Source organism: Rousettus aegyptiacus, unplaced genomic scaffold, assembly GCF_014176215.1.
Source record: "Rousettus aegyptiacus isolate mRouAeg1 unplaced genomic scaffold, mRouAeg1.p scaffold_m13_p_16, whole genome shotgun sequence".
NCBI lineage: Eukaryota > Metazoa > Chordata > Mammalia > Chiroptera > Pteropodidae > Rousettus > Rousettus aegyptiacus.
The window spans coordinates 1,465,731-1,490,576 of record NW_023416291.1 but is presented as its reverse complement, the minus strand read 5'-3'; the positions used below and the strand labels follow the sequence as shown (position 1 = coordinate 1,490,576).

The window sequence follows — 24,846 nt, the reverse complement described above, 5'->3', positions numbered from 1 at the left end:
GTTGACTTCAAAATAGACTTCCCCACCCCTCGCGATAGCACACTGCACGGGCTCTGCCGGCAGCTCGGCTCCGCTCAGAGCTGGGAGGCCCTTTCTCAGCGTCACGCCAAACGCCTTCCCGGGTCAGTTAAATGTCGAACTATCCACGCAGCTTGCGCCTTTCGCCCGGGGAGCGAGGACGACGGTGACTAAGCTGTGCAGTTTCTGCGACCTTTTTCTGTTAACTCATGAATCCTCCCAACAACCCTATAATCCCCTTCTTGCAAACAAGGAAACTGAGGCATAGAAATGAAGTAATTTACCTTAGACACACAGCTAGAATGTGTTTATATAAAATTTTGTCTAAATAATGTATTTTAAGGCATCAAATCTATTAGTAGAAACGACTACAGCAGTAATTTTTACCTGCTCTCTATCCTCAGAAAGGAAGTGTGTCACTCTAAAAAGTATAACCTATAAAAATACTCCTATTAACATAGACCGTGTTCTATTTAAACAGCCGGAACTGCCATTATAATTTTTTGTAATTCTTGGAGAAAAGCCTTAAGTATATATTTTATGAAAGTACTTTAATTGGTTTGAGCATAAAAATAAAATCTTCTAAACACATTTCAAAATATTTTCTCTCCTTCAAAAGTTTTAAACAGTAAAAGTCATATAGATTCTTACCATAAGAAAAAAAAATGGACAATATCCAAAGTTAAAATTTCATCAGTTTCGATATAGGGGGAAAAAAGTCATTTCACAATATACAAAGGATGTTGATCCCATATGAAATAACTTTTTTACCTTGTGATAGGCACTTAATAAAGGAGAGTCATCATTATTAGCATAGAACTAATACTGACTCTATGTACCTTATTAGAATGATAATTATGATAAATTATAAAACCCACTTAAAATATCTTTACCTGTGTGAATACAGCTTTCACTCTCCATAATATCCTAAATACCTTTCCTAAAGCAAATGCAAGCAGCTTTCTCCCTCATTCACAAAAATAAAAGTCACCGTGAACATGTACTTATCCCTAGAAGAATGGTGGGGATAAGAAAGATGGAGTTTTATAAATTATGTGCCTGGTATTTGCGGACAAAAAAGAGTGCCTTGATAAATCACAAATCCTTCCCCAGGTGGCCGTGGCCCTGGTGAGTGGTCACGCCCAGGCCTGTGACTGCTTTGCCGAAAGGTTATAGGCCGCCCTGGGCCGGTTCTCATGCATCTAGGTGAACGCACCTTTGAAAAGCCAGAAGTGACTCTGTCACCTAGCCTGTGCTCCGGTCCCTCGGGGCTGTCTCCTGCCTCCTGTCTTCCTTCTCTTCCCACCTTAACTTCAAATGCATAAGAGAAACTGCAAAACCGACCTTCTCCGGAGCATTCGAGATCTGGCTCCCCGGCCCCTGTCATCAGTTCTGGCTCAAATGAAGTCTTATAAAATTTCTCTACAGATTCGGATGTTTCTGACTTGGACGTGGGAGGTAGACCTGATGTCTCTGAAGCAGACTCATTTCCCAGGTAGGAAACCTTTCGCTTTTTCAGAGAACCCTTTATCAGTTAAGATTTTAAGAACAAGAATTCTTAAGAAAAGTTCATGTGTCGTCTGACAACCTTTTTGGGTCCTTCGTGTGTTACCATTCTCCATATTTCCTCCTGGCTTGTTCTTAAGCAAGCTTTCTATCACAAACTCCTAACCACATTTAAAAACGAGCCAAATCTGGGTGTCGGTAATGACAGAGACATGGCCACAACCATACAACACGCAACAATATTACTTTACAAGGATGCAGAAAATACAGGAGAAAAATGACTTATTTGATCTTTGTAACTGTTTTTCCATCCATTACGTTTTTAAGCTAATTAAATAGATCCCTTGATTCATATCTTGAGCCCTGGGGGGAAATATTTAACCTACTGTTCTTGGGAAATTTCTAAGATTTACTGCCAAATCACATTTATGTTTCCTTCGTCAAAAACATGGCCCCAGAGTGTCGTTTAAAATTAGGAATAAAAAATATAACTTCATCTGGGAAATCACCGCTAACTTGTTTTCTTAAGCACAGAGTAGGAAAATTTTGCTTAACTGCCTTACCATGTCTCTGGTCCAGGTGGTAAATTTATTTCATGGCATTTTCCTTGTTTAAGGGAATCTATACAATGGTTCCATGTACGCCATTTCATTTTAGAGGCACAGGAAGGGACACCATAAAGTAAGTGGGCTTCTCAAGTGAATGCTTGCTTTTCCGGAATGGATAAAAGAGCCGCTGAGAGAGGAAGAATAGATTGAAGCAGAAAAACAGGTTAAAGCAATGCTAGTTACGAGGGGGTGCCTCACAAATACAGCTGGGAAACTTAGGAATCCCTTCTGTCACAAGCTTACAAGGTGACATTTCTCCACAAGGGGAGGCGTTTACTTCGTATGAAAATGCCCCAGGAGTTTCAGCGGTCCGGACACGGGGTCGAGGGGACGTCTCAGGGGGTGTCGGTCGGCTGAGCCACCTATCAGACTTTCATTTTGCCCTTGGCATTAGCTTGTCCCACGGGCATGTCTTTCTTAATGCGCTCCCAGGACAGCGACCTGTAGTTATCTAGACATGACGCTGCCTGTTCGTACCGCCGCCGATGGCGCTGTGTGGGCCGCGGTTATTCAGACGGCCACACTCATTACCCGTGACCACCCCCACGGAGACCCTGAGTCTCCCCCCACAGGGCGGTTCCTCGAATGTCCGGACCCTGCCTCCCGCTGGGAGCGAGCAGACCTACATCTCGCGTCACAGAAGCTGCAGCCGCGTCGCCCTCCTGTCCCAGGAGGAACTTGCGTGTGTCGCGGAAACAGCCCTGGACGCAGGAGCAGAGCTGCCCCTCGGCCTGCCCCTTTGTCCCACATTCTTCTGACACCTGAGCGGCCTCCGCCTGGTTTTGTGTTTTGTCACTCCGCCGCACCGTTTGATTAGCTCCTGCCCTGGGAGCCGCAAAGGGCATGAGCTGCTTTTGAGTCTTGAAAATTTTACAATCATATTTATTTTCATTTTTAAAATCTGATCAGCATTCATAGTGCTTCAGAAGTCTCCTTAGCTTAGATCCCAAAGTAAGAATGTGTTGATGAGTGACACAGGCGCTTGTTAGTTGTCAGGAAAGACCTTTTCATCTGAGATTACAGCCCCCGATGCCCTCCAGCCGAGGAGAGTCATACAGTCCCCCGGCCTGGAGAGAGCCCAGTACGGTCCCTTCCCTAGACGACAAAGCTGCACGATAGGACCCTGTTCCTAGAAACAGCCGTTATTCCCTGCCCCGACTGGAAGCAGATAGAGCCGCGTCCCAGGCCCTGCCCTTCCCCTGCTGGGAAGTGGGCGAGCGAGGCCGCCCACAGCGCGCGGGTCTTCGCGGCGGGAAGCGAGCGCCCCGAGCGGGACGCGCTCTGTGCTGCCACCTGCCGGGCTTCGGGGGCAAGGCGGCCGCCCGGCCTCCCGCGGCCCCAGCCTGCCGCCCCCTCCTGGCCACCCGCGGCCCCGAACTGCGGTCCCCGACCGTTGGCTCCCCGACCGGCCGCCCCGCGTCCCCGCCCCGCGTGCCCAGCCTGCAGCCCCGAGCTGACAAGCGTTGTGTTTGGGAACGTGTTTTGCTAAGTGTGGCTCACAGCGCATTCGCGTCGCTGTCACCCGAGCTGTCTGCTACAGAAACGAAGCCCTGGGCTCCGCCCACACCTGCCGAACCCGCCCTTCTCAGGTGGGGCGGGGAATCTTGCTGACCCCGCGGAACGAACACTGCAGACCCGTGTGCGGACACCGGGCGCAGCGCGGGGAAGCCGGGCGCGCGTACGCGCCGCCGCACTCACGGGGCGCGCAGGTGTAAACTCAGAACCTGCGCGCGATGTGCGCAGGTGCAAAATCAGAGCCGGGCGTGGCGATGTGCGCCGCTTTGCCCTTTGTCGCAGCGGCGCTGCTGGCATGAGGGCGACGTTTTGCTGCATATTTCACGATGCAGAAGCCGAGAACCATGTGGCCAGTGCGGAGTGTCCATGGAAAGCTGTAGCGGGCGCCGTGTGCTGGGCTCTGAGCGCCGTGCGTCAGGCCCACCCCGTCCATGAACTGCGACTTGGGGACAACCCCGAACTGCGGGAGATTGTGGCGTTTCGCATTGGCCCTTTATTTATGTTCATCCATCCTATTTTTTACTGATGTTTAGGTTTAAAGGACGACTGTGAACATTTTTCTTAAATCAATCTAAGATATATTAGGAGAGAAAAGCAACTAAGGGGTATGTAGTGCAAGAGAGACACCTAGTTTTTCACTTGTTAAGAAAAATGTGATTAAATGGCACAAAAGGAAAGCTAAATCAATTTCATCGTATTTGAAAGAAGCTCTTTTGTAATCAGATAAGATTTTCACTCTTGAGTTTTTTCTCTTTAAAATTAGTCCTCACGTCTGCTTCTGACTCAGAAGGATTCTGGATGTACCAGGAAACCCACAGAAATTCCCTGGGCCTGAGAGGCCGCCGGCATTGCGGATCCTCCCCACATGGCCACTTGGCTTCGGGGAACCGGGACTTTGCTCTGCTCAGACCCCGGTTTCGCGCTTTCTGTTTTTGGAAAATGAGCATGCTTCTGCGGCAGGGGATCAGTTACCCAGAGGGCCAGGGTGCTGACCCTTTGTCCCAGGACAGCGCGTGGAGGAGGGGCCAGGACAGCTGTCCCCCGTGCCCGCAGAGCCGGGCCAGGCCGGGCAGAGCCCCACGGGCTGCGGCCCGAAGTGGGGCGCCCTGGGGGCTGGGCGCGCCGCCTGCCCCACTTCCTGTGGGACGGGCCGGCGTGAGCTTCTGCCACCCTCCTCCGACCCACCGGGCTCAGGACACCAGCCGTCCCGCCTGGACGGCAGACTTAACCCGCGTGGCCCGCAGAGCTCCCTCCGCCGCACCTGCGCCGCCACCTGCGCCGCCACCGCGCGGCTCCGCCGAGGGTCGCGCTCCGACCAGACCACAGCCCCTCATGGCACCGTCGCCGCTGACGGCAGGTTTCCTTTTAAAAAATACTGAGCCAGTGCTTTGGAACCCTGGCCTCATCTTTGTATCCCACTGCAGCAATGCTACTGCAGTACATGCAGGCGAAGGAAAGAGCAGCCCCGCAGGCGGGAGGGACAGGGACACGGACAGGCAAAGCTTCCGTATGGCGCGGCAGACAGGGACGCTCCGGCAGACGCCCGGCGTCAGCACCAGGTGCTCACAGAGCCCGCTCCGCCTCCCGCGTTCCAGCTGTGTTAGGCCCTGGAGGACACAGGGGAGCCTGTTTAACTGCCGTGTGCGTGTGTGCGCGCGCGTGCGCGTCCGTCCCTCCCGGGAAGTGTCTGCATCAGTAGCTGCTGTTTATCCAGTGCCCTGTACGGTGGTGTCCGTAGCCCACGTGGGCCGAGTGCTGTCTGTGCACCAGGCACTGCCGTCTACACCCGACATTGACTCACTTCGTCTTCGCAGCTTGTGAGGGATGCCTGTTATTGTCCCCATCTCTCAGCTGAGGGTGTCGAGGCACAGAGAGGCCGAACTGGCTGCCTCGAGTCTCCCGCCCAGCGAGGGGCCGGCCTGCGAGCCCACACGCCCCACCACAAACGCCGGCATCACGCGTGGATTTAAGAGGCAGTTGGTTTACTTTTTGTGGCTGTGAAATCAAATCATGGCTTTTTAAATTTAAAAACTAGGGAACATTTTGCCACATTAGTGTCACTAAAATGTGAGTGCATGCTCCTCCTCACTGTTCCTTCCCCTGAGTCACCGGGCATGATTTGGCACAGCTGGGGTGGGCTGGGGTGGCGCCTGTGGCCTCGGGCCCAGTGCATCATGGGTGTCGGTAAGTGTGAGCTAGGAGAATGGCCGGGGTCCCCCAGCACTGACTGACCGGGTGCTAAGTGAAAAGGCTGATGGGAGTAAAATCGCAGCTTGCCGCTCCCCTTGCACCTGTGGGCAAGTGTCTGTGTTGGGGGCTGCGAACTCTGAGGAGTGTTTGCAGTTCGTCTTCCTTTGACTTAGCAGTTTAAGTGACTGAGTTACTTCTGATACAGGTACAGATAGGTATCGGCTCTGACAGGCAAGTCCTGTCTTACAGAACCGAGGGGAGCGATCAGCCAGTGGCTAGAGGATGGCCGAGGAGCTTGGACGTTAGGCCTCGAGCCCAGGCCCTGGCACCTCGGACCAGGCCCCTATCCTCCACCTCAATCTCCGCATCTGTAAAGCGGGGGCTGATGGTACCTACCTCGTGCTCTGGTCACGTGGTGATGAGTAAAAGGTTAACATCTGTTAAGTATCTAGACCTTGCGTGCAGTAAACCCTCGTGGTCGTCACCTTTTTGGTGGCTCTGTGATTTTAAGCTCTTCAGCTGCCTTGAAGGCTTTTACATCTGCATGTCCTCCCTGGGCAGGTGAGTGGGGGGTGGGGGGGGGGCTCAAGACCCACGCCCAGAATCCAGTGCTGGCGCCCCCCAGGGAAAGTTTTCAAAATAGCTGCGGGACATAGTTAAAGGGGAAGAAAAAATGACTGGAAAGAAATAAGGTGGAAAAAATGTCCCTGCTGGGACGTCTTTGACAGAGATGGCCGCAGCGGAATCGTCCCGAGGACTTGGCAGGAAAGGGGGTGCTGCCTCAGTCCACCTGGGCCCGTGCTAGCTCAGCGGGACTTCAGGGAGCTCTGAGAGTCCGGTGGCAACGATTCTCCTGAGTGCAGTGCGACACCTGAAACCTCGTGACTGTCCTGGCGTCCTTCTGTGCAGCACATTCCTGTCCTGGTGGCTCGGGCTATTGCTGGTTCAGGAATAAGCCCAGGCTGGCTACTCACGACTCGCGGAGAAAGCTCCTGGAGCTGCACATCGGCACCGTGCGAAGCCGGGTCGCGCTGCCTCTTGCACAGACACTTCGTTTTGCTGTATTTCCGTAGATGACGTTCCTCCCACTCCTAGACCATGAGTGTCACCTGCTCGTCCCGAAATAAGAAAACAAAAGAGCTTGGGGAGCTCATGCAAAATCACGGTCTGACCCATCTTTTTCACTTGTAAAACAGACGCTCCCTCTTCAGACGGGTTTTCACTCCCAACAAACCCTCACAGCATCTGATTTTATGACCACTCTTATGAAAGTAGGTCCTTCCCAATGTCACTGGGTGTGGCTGAAGCCACCGATAAAGTGCACGGCGAGCAGGCTCTTGGTGAAGCTTGGTGAGCACACGCCAGGTCTTGGGGAGCAGGGTTCCTCATCCCAGGAGCCCCGGGGGGTACGGGGTGCAGGGCTGGGGGGTCGCACATGTGGTCCAGCCCCGTTCCCTGCCTAGCAGCTGGGTGTCGGAGGAGATGCTCAGCCTCTACATTTCAGGTACCTCGTCTCTAAATGGGGTGATAACAGCTTCCCCCTTCGGGGCACTTCTGAGGGCTGGACGAGCCCCAAATGGAACTGCTCACGTGTGCGGGGCCGGACATGGTGTGACCTTGGGCAAGTCACCCGCCCCGTGCTCAGGGCACCACCCACTACCACCCATCGGGCAGTGATGGCGCCCGTCACAACCTCTGCGGGGGCTGCCAGAGGCGGGGGTCAGGGGCAAAAGGCATAGACTGCCAGCTCTAAAACAAGCCCTGGGGCTGTGGCACCAGCAAGGTGGCAGTGGCCACAACACACGTGCTGTGCGTGTGAAAGTGGCCAAGAGAGTCGTTAGACGTTCTCATCGCGGGCAGAGAAAGTGTAACTGCGAGGTGACGGGCGGTAACTAGACTCAGTAGTTTCGCAGCATGTTTCACACCTGAATGGACACGAGGTTGTAGGTCAGTTACCTCCGTGAGAGAGAGACGGCGTCTGTGAAGGGTGCTCGGGGTCTGTGAAGGGTGCTTGCCACCACTCGCAGCCCACGCCTGTGCTCCACAGGTGCTGTCTGCGGCTGACCCTGCGGGGTGGTACCTAATGAGGTCCCAGCCCCCCCCCCCACCATCCTGACTAAAGCCCCCACGCTTGTCTAGGGGCCTCCAAGTGGCCTTGGCAACATTATTCCACCAAATAAAGAGATTCCTCAGCCAACCCCAGTGGGAAGTCTAGAGAAGAATTCAACCCTGCTTTTTCCCAGAATACTTGCTGATGACCTCAGCAGCACTAAAGTGTGACATGAGTCTCTGAGTCCCCCAGAGTCCAGCGATGAGAGGACATAGGACCAGTGAGGGTCAGCGTTTCTGGGAATATCATGTTGGGTCTTAGAATTTACATATTTTTCTCATGAACTTTCAACAATTTTTAAGGCAAACCCGACAACTCTGATTTTAAGAGGGAGCAAGCTCACAGCCCACGGCTTTCTCCCGAGGAGCCTTTGGAACGTCTGGCTTTTGAGAAAACAGTCACTTCTCTTTGATGACTCTCACCCAAAGGGTGCTCCCGGGAGGGACGCCGAGCTCGTGAGCCCTAAATCTCCCCCCGGCCGTGCTCACACCTCCAAGGTGGCACATGCAGCTTATTCTGCAGGGGTTCCTGGGGGCTCCCTGGTTGGGGGCACAAGGCAGAGGACACCTCTGACTCCAAGGAGCAGACTAGTCGTCTGTCCCTCAGGGCGTGGTTAGACTGTTGCGGACATAGTTTTGGTGGCCTCCCAGTCCTCTTGCGTAATGTGGGGCTGTGTGACCCAAGATGAGGCCAATGACCCCGGGTCCCAGCAAAGCTGTGGACGCTCTGACTGCATGCCTGGCATGTTTCTTAGAAGCAGCCTGGGAGCCCCGTGACAGTCCCGGCCATGGTAGCTGTGTCTTTAGTCATCAGCCCCCAAAGTGGCTCTGCTAAGATCACCACCTGTCCCACAGGAAATGGACCGAAAACATTTCTCACTCCTGCATGCCACAGGCCACAGGACAACTGGGAGTGCCTGCGGGCTTCGCCATCCTGGGCTACTTTTGAATCCATGATCTCAAACTGACCGCCTAGTGCTCCATGGCTCCCCTCTAACTCATGCCGTTCTGTAAATGCTATGTGAAGAATGCAGTCATACGATGATCTTTCCTGCGTCACCATCAGAAGCCTTTTTTGGTTCTATTAGAAATGAATGCAAAGTGTACGGCATTCAGTAGACTTCCTTCACACGGAGCAACTAATACAAACCACAGTGCTATAAAAGGGGTAGATTGCTTTTTCCTTTATCCTGTATTAATCTTCCCAGTCGATTTCCCGAAAAGGCAAATAAGAGGCCAAGCAACATCCTGTGTTTGTAACCTCGAGGTAAATGGCCACCCAAGACGAGTTTCCAGGGAAAAGGCAACAGAATCGGGCCCATTGTTCGCTAGCTGACTCCGCTTTGCTCTGTGTGTGTTTCGTCTCAGAAATACTTAAGGCTGGAGCTTTCGCAGTGCCGGGAGGATGGGTGTGCACACAAAGGAAATGCAGAGGCTCTGAGAGGGGCACCAGAGAATCAGCAGAGTGACTCATAGAGGGAAGATCTTAAAAAGTACATGCATTGAGTAGATAAAGAAGAAAGTAACATTTTAATAGGACAGTGAGAAACACAGCCAGTTGTCAGCGACAGCAGCAGTAGAACAGGAACACAGGTATTTTCAAAGGACTACGGGGTGCCCTGGGCCCTGCAGCCCGCAAGTTTTTACAGGCGGTCTCTCAACACCTGCGTGGCGGGGCTGGTTTTCTCTGGTGCTGTCAGAAGTGCTCTGTGGTTCTCTACATTAGTTCGCGTTGAATATTTTCCATGGTCGGTCAGACCCGGACTTAAAATAGACACGGGAAAGGTCTTCAGGTTCACTGTCAGTAACTCACCTACTTCAGAGCCAGCTGGTGACAGCGTGGTGCGTGCCCAGTCCAAACTTACAAGGTAACCTTGCTCGAATCCTCCTGGTCCGTCAGAGACAGGTAATACAGTGACGATGGGAGAATAGAATTGCAAGAACAGTCAAAACAAAAAAGAAAAAAAAAAACCCGTGCGGTCACTCAGAAACAACGCCAGCCCCACCTCAGCCGCCGGCCTTCACATGCCTGCTCCTTCGCGCTCCGCCATCAAGCCCTGCGGTCAGCGACCCGTCGCCCTCCAATCACGTGGTCTCCAAGGGCCTTTGCTGCAGCCCGCCCACCTGCCCCACGGTCCTCCACTGCGCCGGCCTCCGCCAGGACACGCCGTGCGCTTTCGCGGACGCACGCCGTTTCCTAAGTAACCTGGGAGGGCAACAGGCACCCTATCTGGGGGGGAGTGTCCCCCTCCTTGCCCTGCCGGTCAGCCTTAAAGAAGTCTCCCGACACGCGCGCGCACCCGCCAGGCGCCCTGCGAGCTCCGGGTGCTCGTGCGTGCTCAGCCGTCGGTGCGCAGCCCCTTACTAAACTCCGTGCGCCCAACAACCCCGGCGCCTCTCCGCGACGTCACGTGGCTGGCCAGGGGGTGACAGCCCAGAGCCCTGTCTTCAGCACATCCCTTGGCCCTTTAACACGAGCGACAGGGAAAAGGCACGACTTGAAACGGAAATCACAGCCCACACCTATTTTCACAACTCTGCCCCTGTCGGCACAGCTGTCCTGTCACAGAAATGCTGCGCCCTGATGTCTGACGAGGCTCATCACTGTCTCCGGTGGCTGGCGCGTAAATCCTAAGTGTCCTGCCTACTTAATATAATGGCACATGTCTACTTGGGGTGCCCCGGGTCTTTAAGTGTGCTATGAAGATTAATATGGTTTAAGTCATCTGCATTAGATTTTTGACTCATTAACAATATTATGCTCCTTGGACCCACGTGGGGAGGGGACCCCTGAAATTAAGTAGGTGGAGGACTTGCTAGGCATTCTGGGGGACTCGGGTAACACTGCAAACCACTCATCCAAGCCACGCAGACACCCAGCCTCGCCGGGAGATTACTCCTCCGCGACGGACGGCCTCCACACCTGAGCCGTGACGCCGCTCTTCTTAGCTGAGAACTTGGGCCTTGGTGCCACGAAGTACGACGCGGAGGCCGTGGGGGAGCTGGGCACGCCCCCAGGCACGGGCGACGCACTGCCGGCGGAGGCGGCCTCGGCGGCGGAGGCGGCCTCGGCGGCGAAGGCGGGCTGAGCGCTGTAGGCCGGCACGGAGTACACGGAGGCGGCCTGCACGCGTGCGGCCGCGCCGCCCTGCCCGGCCCCGGGGGCCAGCGCCGGCTGGGTGGCTGGGGCTACGCTGGCCTTGGCGGGTGGCCTTTGCGGGAGGCCGGCCTTTGCATCCGGAGGCTGGAAGGTGAACAGGGATGCGTTCAGCTGGTACGGCTGGTGCTTCATGACATCCAGCGCGTTGAGGGGTTTCTTGCCCTTTTTCTTGCTCGTTTTGGAGGCCGGTGGGGTGGACGGCTGGGACCTGAGCGCGGCGGGCGGGTAGGAGGGCGTGTGGATGGGGTTGTAGGCCAGGGGGGGCGGCGCCCGCACGTTGGGGGAGTACTTCCAGCCGGACGGGAGCGATGCGGTGGGGGACTGCGCGCGCGCGGCGTGGGCCTGCACCGTGTCCGAGTCTACCACGTACTTCTCCATGCGTGACTGCCTCCGGGCGAAGAGCTGGGCGCCCTTCCCGCCCATGGCCGGCAGCTCGGGGCCAGGCGCCACGGCCGAGGCGGGCGCCGGCGGCTTGGGGGCGCAGTTCAGGCTGGCCACGGTCGCCTGGGGCCCTTTGAAGGGACCGGAGAGGTGGAGGGCACTGGCCGGCCGGGCAGGGGCGTAGGAAGGCTGGGCCATTTTGATGGACGAGACCACGGTGCCCTGCGACGGGCTGGCCGCGAGGAAGGCAGGAGGCTGGGCCGCGGCCACTCCTGGCGCCCAGACCGGCGACACTGGGGTGGCAGGTGGCGAGGGCGCGGCCTTGGCTGCGGGCTTGGGAGCCACCGGGGGCGGCGTCTTCTGCTTGGCCGAGGCGCTCTGCATGAAGTTGCAGGCCTCGGCCCCCAGGCTGAGGTAGTCCTCCTCGGGGCCCGAGTCGCCCCCAGCACCCGCGCCCCGCTTGCCCTCCGAGTTCTGGAGGAGGGACAGGAGCTCGGGGTTCGGGCTCACCTTGGGCTCCTTGAACGTGAACATGGGCTTCGCGGCGCTCCTGCGCTTGGCCTCCTGCAGGATGCCGGTTCTCTTGGCGGGCACCGCGATCCTCTCGTCGCGGGAGGCCAGGCGCTCGGACCAGTCGGGGAAGGCCGGCGGGCACCACGGGGCGGGCTGCGGCCACGGCGGGGGCTGCGCGGGGCCGGCCAGGCCGTCGGGGGGCGGCGTGACCGCAGAGTAGGGCGGCGGCGCGGGCAGGCCGGCGCCGGGGCCCGGGAAGGGCCTGGCCGTCCTGTTCAGCGGGGCGGTGGTGGGCGCGACGAAGCCGTTGTGCTGGGGTGCAGGGCCGGGCGCGCGGGGCGCCCCCACGGGGCCGCCGCCCCCCGCGCCCTGCGCGCCGCCGGGCGCCGCGCGGTCCTCGTCGCCCTGCGCCGCGATCTGGTCCATTCTGTCCCTCCTCCTGGCAAACATGAGGACGCCCTTGCCCGCGGCGTCTGGCAGCATCTCCATCCTGTCCCCTCGGCTCGGATGCTTCTCAATGTCCCCGAGGCCGGAGTCCCAGTCGAGGCTCACGACCTGCGCGTCGTCGTCCGCGTCCGACAGCAGCTCCGCGTCGGCGTCCGCGTCCGCGTCCGAGTCGCTGGCGCCCAGCAACGCTACCTCGAAGGGGTCGTCGTCGCCGCCGCCCTCCGGGTCCTCAGCGTCGCCGCGCTGCGCGAGCTGGCCCGTGCCGTAGCTGACCAGCGTGAACTTCCTCGCGCGCCGCCGCAGCCGCTTAAACATCAACACGCCCTTGGAGTGCGGCGTGGGCGCGGCTGTCAGCAGCAGCGCGATGCTTTTGCATTTGAACTTGGCTTCTTTCACCTGCTTCTCCGAGAGGCTCTCACTCCTCCGGAGCCCTGGGGAAGGACAGAGTCACGGCGACATGGTGAGGTCCAGGGAACTGCAGAGACGCGCGCCCTGAGCGCCCGGCCACCCTCCCCCCCACACACACACACACCCGCCTCCGCCTCGCAGCGCCTCCTGCGGCACCTGCAGAGCTTCGGCGCCCACCCCACGCCCCCTGCACCTGCCCCTGCACCTGCGCGGAAGCGCATGCAGCTGATGACGCTGCGTCTCTCCACCTGCCACTGCATGGGTCCCAACCCCTCAACATAAACAGCGGCTGGGAGAGCCCTGTAACGGGATGCAATCAGAACTTAAAAGGGAATAATTTAAGGGCGTAATATTTTCTGAAAACATGAGTTAGGATATAATTCGTATTTATAAAATGCGTATATAAAACTGTCTCCAAGCATTCTCGAAAAGCGCGGGGCTGGGGCAGGCAGAAAAATGCTATTTCGCTTAATGCTTCAGTGTAACGATTTTAAATACTCAGTTTTCTTCTTTTTTTTTTAACTTTGACCTCACCCGGAAGTCTCTGCATTCAGAGACTGGATTAATATGAATTCAAAAACTAAGTGAATAACAATTGAAAGTACTGAATCAATAATAATTCAGAACACTAGATCTTTGCGAATGAAAAAAACCAGCTACAAAGTTGTCTAGATGAATGTGTAATGTATTGCTATTTTGGAAATATACTATTTTGGCTGAAGCAAGGGTAACTGTAAATCTTGGGGAAATTTATTTTTATTTATTTATTATTATTATTATTTTAGGTGAGGCAACCCTTGGTTGACTTCACAGATTGCAAGGACCTTGTCAGCTTACAATCCCTTATTTTTTAGGCCCACAGCTCCTGGTCTTCCTAGGTGGTCTCCCACCCAAGTACTAACCAGGCCTGACCCTGCTTAGCTTCCGAGATCAGACGGGATCTGGCTTGTTCAGGGTGGCATGGCCGTAGACAAGGGAAATTTAAAAATTATATGATTAGCGACCCTTTTAAGTGAGAATAAAAGCACGCGCAGAAATTAAGTCATTTAAAATGAGGTTTGACAGTTTTAAGGTAACAAAAATTTTTGTTCAAATTTAAAATTTTATTGTTGTTATAAAACTAAATCAGTGGCAAATTAATTTAGAGCTTCAGTTAATGATAGTCATGTATGCAGTGATAATGAGCATGGTTTGCAAATAAATTTTGACTCCTCAAAACTGTTAGGTAGAAATTTCAGAAAATTTTTCTGAATACTTTATGATTGAAAATTAGCTCTTTTTTATACTGAAAATCAGACAATAGTTAATTTTTAAAAACTAAAATAGAATCAGGGTAAATAGTTTTATAACAAAGTTATAGATATCCATTGGTAATCAAATTTTATTTAGAGAAAATGACACAAAGTATGGTCACTCCCGAGAGCGATTTTTCCTGAGTGGAGTTACACAACTCACTGGTAAACTGACTGCCACAGCTGCAGTTGTTGCTGACTTCGCCGCCAGCATGTGAGGCATGGGGATGATGCACTTGTTTAAGACGCTATAAATGTGACGGTGCCTACAGATGCTTAAAGCACACGGAATGACCAGCAGCATTTGCCATAGAGCTACAAACGGTTATGCTAAAAATATGCTCTGAAAGGAATACAATAGGGCAGGAGGCAGAATCTGCTGCTCTGAATAACGGAGTTCATAACCGTCGCGGGGCATGCACATACCCAAGCCTTTCCTCCCTGCGTGAAGTTCCAAAATTCGTGGGGGGAAAAAAGAAAGAAAACGAAAGTCATAAAGCCTGACCGCCGTTCTTTCTTACCCTCAATCCTCTTTTCCCAATCAGCCCCCTGGGAAAAACAAACACTGCAAATAGCTTTGGACTCAAATATATTCCCTGTCTGGGGACACTTAGATGCTTAAATGCCTCCACCTGGCCCTGGGGACTGACTCCTGTGTCTAGAAGGAAGACGGGAGGCTCTGCAGTCGGGTGAAGACTCACAGGCAGCGGGGATCATGTAACCGCTCAGTGTTCCACATGTCCTTGTCCGTCAACTCACTTCTGCAAGCATCATCAAGCTGCACACTGATTTTTTTTTCAAAACGAGGCTCTGCTTTTAATATCAGTGTCGCGGCCAGCATTTTACAGACACCTCTGAGCGGCAGACTCAGCAGTTTCTGACCTTTAAGCTCAGAGTCCACGTTCATGCAGACACTCTCATAAGCTATCTTCACATGAAATATCACAACATTCCGAGACAGATCAAACAAGCAACATTGACAATATTATTTTCTCTAACAGTTCCTGTGCCTTTGGGGAGAAAAGAAAGTGCATTAAAAGCATTTAACACTACTGCAAAGTTCAAGCTTACTGCTCCCGTTTCAGAAATTGGCATTCTCCACAATCTCATGTTTGCCGTTTCGTGCAGCACATATGTGCACGAGATTGTCCTTTAACGTGTTTACATACTTAAAGCCAGTGAAAGACATAAGGAAAGACTTATGCAGGCGAGGCGGCAGGTGCCGGGGACCCCGCAGGACTTACGTGCGTGGCGCGCCCTGTGCTTGTGCGGTCTGCTGTGATCCCTCTCGGAGTGTGGGTCTCCTCCCAGCTCCGAGCCTTCTGATGTGATAGCAAAGGATACCAGAGAAGGAGGTGCTTCGGGCCGCCCTCCTTCCAGGGGAGAGTCCACACCCCCCTTTCCTGGCCGGAGCCTGCGGCCGTCCGCCCTCTGCCTGTCAGAGCAGCCGAGGACGACTTCCACGCGGGGCGGCCCCGCGCCCTCGGCCTCCCCGCCCGGGGTCACTCTCAGCTCCTGGCCGCCGGACAGCTGGATTATCTTGCTGGACCACAGAGAAGGGTCCCCATTCTCTTTGGTGGGGGCTGAGTTTATGTGGACAGTGCCGCTGTGGTGTAAGTTAGGATCTGGGTCAAGAGACTGAGATTGTTCAGGTCCCAGGAGAGTCACGACAGGGACACTAGCGCCCTTGTGTCCCTCCTGTGAAAGGGACAGCTGCAGCTCGAGCACGGGGCCCAGCTTCCCCACAGCCCCCTGCTCCTGGAGCGCAGGCTCCCCCGCTCCAGCTCCTCTTGGGGCGTCAGGCACATGGGGAGCCACCTGGCAGCTCAGACTTGTTTCTTCCTTTCTGCTCCCGGAAGACCTGGGGCCGCAGCCTTGGTCTTCGGCACGGGGAGTGCCACTCGTGACCAGGGTGCCACAGGGCTCCCGGGGCTGGCACTCTGCAGCTGGTCGGATGTGCAGGGTGGTGCTCTCCACGTACCCCTCGCGCGGGAGATGCTCGCGGCTTGTGTTTTCAGTTTCAGAGATCAGAGCCTCGTGTATTCCGCTGGCAGGTCTGCACACAGAAAAAACCATGCCAGACAGTTAAATCAGAGGCTTCGCACCTGCCAGAGAACTTCCTGACACTTTTACGACATCTAGTACATGACGCAGTCGACTGTGTCCTCCCAAATGCCAGCTGCCATGTTTCCAAACAAACTGGCAATGCATATATGTGATGTAAAGATCTTCCAAGCACATTTTTCTTTAAAGCAAAGCAAAAACGCTTACAAAAGATTATGAAAGCTAAATCTATCATAAATTCGGCTTTTATTTTTCTAAAGCACAGGCTATAGCTACATGGATGTCCTTTATCTATAAGTATTTGGATGTTTTCAAAAACTGTGTTTATTACAATGTGACGAAGCATTTCAGTGTCCTACTAAGTTCAGGTCTGGACATTATAAAGTCCCATAAACATATCAACAGCTTCAGAGCAATATTAACATCCAGGTAATTCAGGTGATCCTGTTAGAGGCTCTGCTTTCTTGAAAGGAATGAAGCAAACAGTTTCTAAGCTGTGGTGGGCATGTGTTTCGTGATGACTCTGTGACAAGTGGACCCCAGCCCAGGGCGCCCCTGTACAAAGCAATCCTTCACATGCCACCCGCATCGCCGAGTCACGGAGTGTCTATGATCTGAGACGTCGCCCTTCTCCTGTGAACCTGTCTCTTGGAGCGTTTTCCTATGTGGCCTCTGAAGTCAAACTGTTCCTCTCTCCCTCAGCTCAGGAACCCAGGTCCCTTCACCAGTCTTTCGTTTTGACCTTAAGCCTTCCCAGTGGGCTTTGCACACTTGGGTTTGCAAGAAGCGATGTCAATGTAAAGGTTAAACAACTTCTTGCTAAAACTCTGAACTCTAACTGCTTTTGGAAGAGAAGCATCATTCACAGGACAGCTGTGCGACATGCCCTCGTGTTCTGACACTTGCAAGTTCCTTTAAGCGGCAGCCGCGTCTCTTTCTGCCTCTCTCTTCCTCCCTCCAACTGCGCCCGGATCAATGCAGGATCACCTATCCCTAATGGCATTTACCCTAGTTAGAAGTTATGTGGTCATAGAATTTCAGACTAATGTTCGAAATAATTGCTCCTAACTTTGCTTTTGACTGCCTCATTTAGCAAAACAATACAAAACTAAACTAAAACAGACAACGGGATGAACAAGCTTTCTCTAAGCAAGTAGTCTGTAAAGCCAGCCAGTGATACCAAACAAACAAACAAACCCCACTCTGTTATAAAACGACATTTTAAAAACACGATGACAGAAATTAGATCCTTCTTATGCAGGACGTGATGAAGGCACTTTCTGCCACTGGATTGAGGGCACGGAAAGGTCACACAGTCTTAATGCAGCGAGGCTCGGGGGGGAGGGAGGGCACATTGAGTCACTCCGAATTATGTGAGCAATCAGTTACGAGGCGGCCGCGGGCAGTCGGAATCCACTCCAGCCCTACAGACTGCCACACGGGCAGATGGCTCAGATCAATGGTAATATTCATTGGGAGCTGAAGTAAAATGGATACACGTGAATAAAAATCACGGAGGCACCAGAGATTAGAGCTTTTCACTTAAAATGCTCATCTCCATTCGGTCTGCGGAGGGCATCACTCCATCCCGCAATTCATTGTTTCATATGTAAGAAAGCTAAATTTGACACCCCAAAATATGTCTCTCTGGTACACAGGTTATTTTATATTTAAGAAACAAAAGGCTCAGGAAGAAGTTTTGACCTTCCCCCCTTCCGGCCTAAGAGAATTTAGACAGAGGACCTGTTCCCAGAACAGAACTGTCCAGAGGCACCTACACAGAACATGGCCTGGCGTGCCGGGGCAGACCAGAGTCCTCGCTGTGTCCACCGTCTCTGCAGGGCCCAGCGAACGTGTATTCACCAAGCACGTGCCTTGCTCCCCCTTTGAAGCCCAAACCACTAACCCTGCTCCTGAGGACACTCCTGTGAGCTCTCTTCTGAAAGTGAGGGCAGCTCTACAAATATGTGGGATCCTAGGGGCTGAAACAGTGGGCTCGATGGGTCAATGTCCAGGAATAATGCGCGATTGATTTTCACGAGATCCGCGCCGCAGCGAGTTGGTGTCTGTGTAGAAACGGCAGCGAGCCGAGTGCTGGCCAGCGGGGCAGTGTTGTGTGTACCGGGGTCTCTGCAGAGTTGGGGCAGAGCCTCCCTTCGGAGCTCTCCCTCCGGACTGCTCATGGCCATGGCCGGGGGCTCGCCCCCAGGTCGCTGCGGGCCGGACTATGACTAGCACAGCGTAGAACGGTTGAGGCTATGCTGTTTCGGGATTGCCCTCACCGTTTGCTTTTGCTTTTATGTTACAGTTTACTTCTGTGTTTTTAAGCAATTAGTGGGGGGAGTGGATCTGGAGAGATCAAATTAACAAGAGCTTTGCACCGAGAGTCGGAAACCGGTACCCTAGCCACCTGCTTTGGCTCATACCCGAATGCTGGTTTTCCTGGAGGTCCTGGCAAGCAGAAACCTGGCTGCTTTTAAGTTTTCAGTTGTTGTTGTTGTCTTTGTTTTTTTCCTTCTCCTAGGCATTTTCTTTCTATAAAAAATTCCTGTGCAGTGTAATGGTTTAGCATTTAAATGTTTTTAATTTATCTGTGAGTTTGCGAATTATAATTTAATGATCATGATCTACCAGAAATCTTGACCTAGAAGGATTAGATTATGTTCAACACACTGAGCTTTCTAAGGAATTAGTTTTAAATATCAGACTAAGATTCTCTACAAAGTTCTTGAAACAAAGATTTTCAAGATAAATCTCAATTAACCAGAAAATTCAGTGGATTAGAATCGTCGCTTTTCAGACACTGCGGTTTTCCTGTTTAACTATACTGACCTACAGAGCATCCCCCGCCCCCCGGTTCCCCGTAAGCGACCAAGTTCTGTGTGTGACAGAAGCCCTCGCCACCCCCATCTGGCCTCCAGAGCGCGCACGCGTCCCCACGGGCGCGCCGTACCGTTTGACGAGCATGCGCAGGGAGTCCGTGACGCTCTCCATGAGCTTGATGACTTGGGGGTAGGTGAGGTCCGCACAGGGGCTGCCGTTGATGGAGACCACTTCATCCCCCTCACACAGCCCGGACCCCGAGGCTTTGCTCTGGCTTCGGATCTGCATGGAGTGGAAAAGGAGGCGACGGTTAGGACTGTGCGACAGAAAACCCGGGCCACCTGAGCTCTGAGGAGCTTGCGGTGGGGAGAAGCGAATCGATCTGCAGACTATAAAATCGGCCCTGATTTTATATTCACCTGTAACCTGTAAGACCGGGGCCTTAGACAGTTTTCAGGCCCTAACATGCACAATCTCACGACGAACCACATGCCACGACGTCACCATTGAATTCGCAGCATTGTAAGTAAAGGAACAATGCGATACGTGAAGATTAGAGGCGGGCGAGAGAAGACGTGTGTGTAACCTGAGTGTGCATTACACGCGGTGACGTCCCATTGTGAAGTCTGACCCGTCGCCAAGCGACTTCTCACTTTCCCGCACTCTTCAAAGCCCCTCCCATGGCCGAGGTGGGTGGGGCGCTGGCGGCGTCCCCGGCCGGGGTCACGGTCACGGCCCAGCACGGCCCCCCGACGCGGGCAGGTGCCACCAGTCCGTGGGGGGCCAGTCGCGCAGTGTCGCGAAGTCATTCCTGGAGGCCTCGCCGCAAGCCCGCCCTTCCAGATCTCTCACGGGTCCGTGCGGACTTACCGGATCCCTTCCTGACCCAGCTAGGGTAAGGAGAGGCCCGTTTTCTTCGAAGAGCCCTGAACGTACGCGGAGGAAGAGAACTAAGAGCAAGCAGGGGAGGCGAAAGGGGAGGGGCAGCCCCCTGCCGCCACCTGTGGCCAGAGGAGGAGGGGAGGGGGGCGGGGTGTTTCGGGACAGCAGGAGGGCGAGGCGGGGACTCGCCCCAGGTGAGTGGTCCGAGCACCGTCCCCAGGATGGAGGAGGGAAGGCCCGGGGGGGGGGGGGGCGGGGTGACAGCTCGGGGACAATGGAGGAAGGGCGCCCAGCAAAGCCACGTGGAGAGCCGACTGGGACACGCCGCGGGAGAAACGAAAGCTTCGTGAGGCACTGAGGAGGGAGCCGGCGAGATGATGGCCACAACTGCCCCGGACAGACGCTTCCAGAAGGGGACGGGCTCCGCCCCGCCGGAGCACTGAGGGGTGTGTGAACAAGCGGCTGAGTGGCGTGGTTAGGCCGTCTTTTTGTCTGAAGAGTGAAAATCTCTCTTCACCAGTGTATGTGAATCGGCCTCGGGGCGAACGCAAGTAGACGCTCGCGGATTTCGGGGGTTCTCTCCCCAGCACCCCCGTTCCGGCTCCACGGGCTGTTCTGAGTTTGGGGCTGATGGCCGCGAACGTTTCCGCTCCTGTCGCTAGCGTGCATGCGGACAAGGGGCAAAAGGGCTCCTTTTGGATGACTGTCTTTATCCTTAGGGACCGAGTCACCATAAAAGTGAAAAACATTCCTGGTAGCAAGCCTGGAAGGGTGCCCAGAGGACACAACTGCCCTTGACGGGAATGGGGTCGGAACCCGCCGGCCGCACGGCCGGGAATGTGCACGCCACGGCGGGGACCCTGCGGCAGCCTCACTGCTGCGAGCGGCCCGGCAGCGGCCACGCCGAGGCGGGAAGACCCAGCACAAACATGGAATGGCATCCTCGGCTCCTCCCCCCTCGCTGAGAAGGCACGCAGCCCGGCGCTGGCCGCAAACACTGATGGACCGCAGAATCTGCGGGACCCGACCCCGCCCGCGTCTCCTTGGCTTTAATTGCGAAGGATTACACAAAGGCTTCTGAACGACTCGAGATTCTTTCCATAAACATTTATAAAAAATATGGGAAAATACTTTTAAAAGAACTCATTAAAAAACATATGTAAAATCTAAAAGATTAGACAAATAAGTAGCCCATATAATCAAGGTTGCCCAGAAAAGAGAGAACTAGAAGTCACTATCTGGGTTTCTCAAATGTCTGTGTGCACTTATTAACTGCACACACAACGCTTCACTGCATGGTTATTATGCTGCGTTCATGACGTGCATGCATGTGTGTGCGTGTGTCTGTCTGTGTGTGTGACAAATAGGCAGATCTTTACTGAGTGCCTTTCTTCCCAGCATTCATATCAACTCTCTTAAGCGTCAAATAATCACAGTTTTCAAGGGGACTAGAAGATGAGTTTATGATCGTTATTTTGAGATTTTTTTTATGTTCTTTTATTTTAACTACGTGACTTTCATTGTTCTGAAAACAAGATGTTCCAAAGCCAAGACTTTCTGGATTAGAAGTGAACACAATGTGAGCTGCTAAAGGCCGCTTATTTGGAAACACTGTAACCCAAATTTTATCTCCAAGAAGATCATGCAGGCAAATAACTAGCTCAGAAAAGTATTTTGTGTATCCTCCAGCCATACAAAACGCTCCAAGTACCATCTGACAATACGTGTGCTAAATGCGAACTGCAAATATAACGCATTCGAATTCTGATTTACCTTCACTATAAGTTTTATTCTCTAGCTGGTCACAAAATGTAACATACTGAAGACAAGGGATCTCCATTTGTTCTTGATTTTCATTTGAAACTTAAAATAATGAAATTTCAATTTCTTCTCTATTATTACATAGACCTGAAGCAAAGAAGTGGAATTACCAAATGCTTGTTTTGTAAGAAAAATGATCTCTACATTAATTCAATTAGTTGTTCATAATACAGCATCTTCTAATACTCGAAGGAAATGAAATAGTCAAAGGGCAGATAAATGTAATATTTTAATTAAAGTTAGTATATAAACATGGGAGTCACCTAAGATGCAGCCCGTTATTTCATATACAGCTGGCTCTTTATGACTTTCTCTGATGCTGACAGTTTTTGATGGAGTAAGTACCTCGACTTGTGCGGCTGTCAGATTTTTTCCCCCAAAAGGCACACTCCTCCATCTTCCTCCTAAGACTGCCCACCTGGCAGCCGTGTGACCTCTCTCAGGAAGCCCCAAGGCTTCCATGAAAATTCCTCGTGCCCAAAGAAGCAGTCTGGTCCCAGACGCCCAAGCCTCCCCGCAGGCAGGCGTGTCTTTGTCGTTTGGGGTATCGGACACAAACAGACTGGGTAGTTCATATTCCGTCAGAAGACCCCCGCCACCGGCCTGCACCCCCAGAGCTCGCCGCGCCCCTTTTCCCGTGAACGCTCCGCCTCTGTCGCATAACTTCTTCGGCAGAATCTCCCTTTGTCTGCGTGGACTGCAAAATGTGAAAAATCGCCATGGCCAGGATGCCGACGCCCACGCCGGAGCGTCAGTCTTACGCCGGGAAGCCTCACACTGTTCCCCGCTGGCGGGGTCAGGGGGCGTTGGGCTCGCGGGTCGCTTCTTCCCCTCCTCGGCTCACAGCCGCCTCTCAGGCAGGAAGCCGACTGCTGCCTTCCCGAGCCCCAGCGCCTCTGGCCCAAGCTCAGAACCCCCAGCTCCCCTCCACAGACAGGGTGGCCAATGCATGCTTTTTTATTTGTTTACTTTTTACCATCGAACAATTTGTTCTCTGCGTAGAATACAATATAGTTGTTGAATGTTCCAACGGGGCATGAGGGTTCCCAGACTAGCTCGGTGTCAGTGTTATTTCAAACAATTGAGTTGATCTCAGCAATGCTATTTGCACATATTGTTTTCCAAAGGTAGATGTTAATTTTCCATTTTAAAACTTTCGTCTGTTATAAAGAAAGGTGATTTCTAATAGTTTCTACAAATGAGCAGACCTGGGAACATGGACGCCTAGGTCAGGGGCGGGGAAAGCCAAGGAGCGACCGTCTGCTCTGTGGGCTCCCTCCAGACTCAAGAATTTACGGGACCAGCTCCCTCGAGAAGCAAGCGTGGGGCAGGGACGGACCCAGGAAGACCAGCTGAAAGTCTGTGTAGGGAGTCATTGGAAGCCCCCACATCGTTTCCTATTCCCCACAGCCAAGCAGATGCCCTTTCTTCACCCCGCAGGATGCCAGGCACAGCATGGCAGGACCACAGGGCCAGGACCCCCACAGAGGTCGGGGCGCGCATTGCGGGAGGTGCACAGCGAGACAGCCCTGCGGGGGGCGCAGCCAGGGAGACAGCGGACGAGGCAGAGACATGGGAGTTACTTCCGACCTCTAGAGAGTGCGAAGGCAGAAAGAAAGCCCACGCGGGACAGAAGCTCTTCGAGGGCCAGCGCGGAGGAGACGCTGCCGCGGCCTCTCGTCGGGAGCCTGGGCCCAACAGGCTCGTGGCCCCGTGCATGGCTCTGGGGCTTTGGTGCTTGGGTTTTCTAGACTTGCCTCTCAGCAGACGTGGGGGGAGAAGGAAGGGAGGCCAGGGAGAGAGAGAACAAGAAGACTCGGCCCCGCATGCAAATGATAAAATTGGGTTCTGAAAAGTGGAATTAATGCTTTAATTTGCCCAACCGGCTGACGTCTGCTTCCTCTCCCTGCCTCCCTTCCTCGTCCTCCTGGAACCCAGCCCTGGCAACTCAGATGGCGATGAGGTCATCGGCTCCAAAATATGGCCGTGGCATGAAGGCTTTAGAAATACCAGGGAACGGTGCAAAACTCCGAAGACAGCAGTGGGCTGGGAAAACATTTCCTCTCTGTGCTGAGAATCTACCATTTCCCGGGGCATCCGTCCTGACTTCAGATCCCGTTTTCCCTCCAGGGCCCAGGTCAGACGGGCTGCTCCCTGCACCCCTTCTCCGATCGCTCCCTCCCCTCCTGGCAAATATCTGCAGTCTACGAACTCATGGCAAGTGACCTTGAATTTCTCCTGGGGCACTGGATAATTTATATTTTAATTACTGGAGAACATGTCTCCACTGCTCCATTGTATCTTCATAGAAACAGGAGCCGTGTTTAATCTCAGCGTCCGCTGGGGAAAAGCAGCAGAGACAAGAACCACAGCTCTAGCACTGTCTGGTCCCCACAACGGCCTGAGCGACAGGGCTCCCAAGTCCATTCTGCAGAGGAAGAAACCGAGTCTCTGCGATGTGGCGTGGCTTGCCCGAGGTCCCACTGTCAGGAAGTGGACGGCATGTGCCTGAGCCTGTCATTTCAACCAGAATATGCCCTCTTACGCTCTGATACAAGTGATCAGAAAAGGAGGAGGAAAGGGAAGGAAGGAAGGTGGGGGCAGGAAGAAAAAGCTGAAAACCTCAGGCTTTTTCCCGCTTGTCAGAACAGTACTTCACAGACTCCCATAGCTGGACAGTCATGAGAGACTGACGAAATTTAACATGTCCCGTCCTCCGCCTTTTACGCAGAGAATGACTCGGACCGGACGGGAGAGGCTGTGATCCCTTCCTCAAGTCCCCTGGCTGCTGGAAGCAAGAATTACAGCCTAGAAGTTTTCTTAAACACTTTTCTTATCTGCAAACACAGCTAGATGATACCTAAAATATGCAAGATGACATCATTGTCTTTTGTTGATTCACCAAAAGGAAACATTTGCCTGTAAAATGTGCCTCGCTGCTTAGCGGTCACGAAACACCAGCAGTGGCTGCTTCGTCTGTGAGCGCCCTGCTGAGCGTGTATGTTTGAACAGCACAGAGGCTTCAAAGTTTAGAACATGACCAAGCCAGCGAGGTGTGGGTAATGAATTATATATATACTTAGGGCCAAGTGCAGGCCCTGTCATTTTC

General features: G+C 53.5%; 1 protein-coding gene, 1 long non-coding RNA gene and 1 pseudogene across 3 annotated transcripts in view; 1 reads left to right on the top strand and 2 right to left on the bottom strand.

Moving 5' to 3' along the window:
• SYNPO2 (synaptopodin 2) overlaps positions 1-24,846 on the bottom strand; it is a 70,369-nt gene that overhangs the window by 6,406 nt on the left and 39,117 nt on the right. The window contains exons 2-4 of the mRNA XM_036233435.1: positions 19,165-19,316; positions 15,392-16,203; positions 10,870-12,878 (exon numbers count right to left, since the gene is read on the bottom strand). Of these exons, the coding sequence (XP_036089328.1) occupies positions 10,870-12,878; positions 15,392-16,203; positions 19,165-19,316 (2,973 nt within the window). The remainder of the gene's footprint in view (positions 1-10,869; positions 12,879-15,391; positions 16,204-19,164; positions 19,317-24,846) is intronic.
• The window catches only part of LOC107510884, a 99,364-nt gene that overhangs the window by 61,088 nt on the left and 13,430 nt on the right, over positions 1-24,846 (top strand). For both annotated transcript variants that reach the window (XR_004954821.1, XR_004954820.1), the window contains exon 6: positions 1,447-1,513. This is a non-coding gene — a long non-coding RNA (uncharacterized LOC107510884). The remainder of the gene's footprint in view (positions 1-1,446; positions 1,514-24,846) is intronic.
• LOC118612764 lies at positions 13,709-13,827 on the bottom strand (annotated as a pseudogene).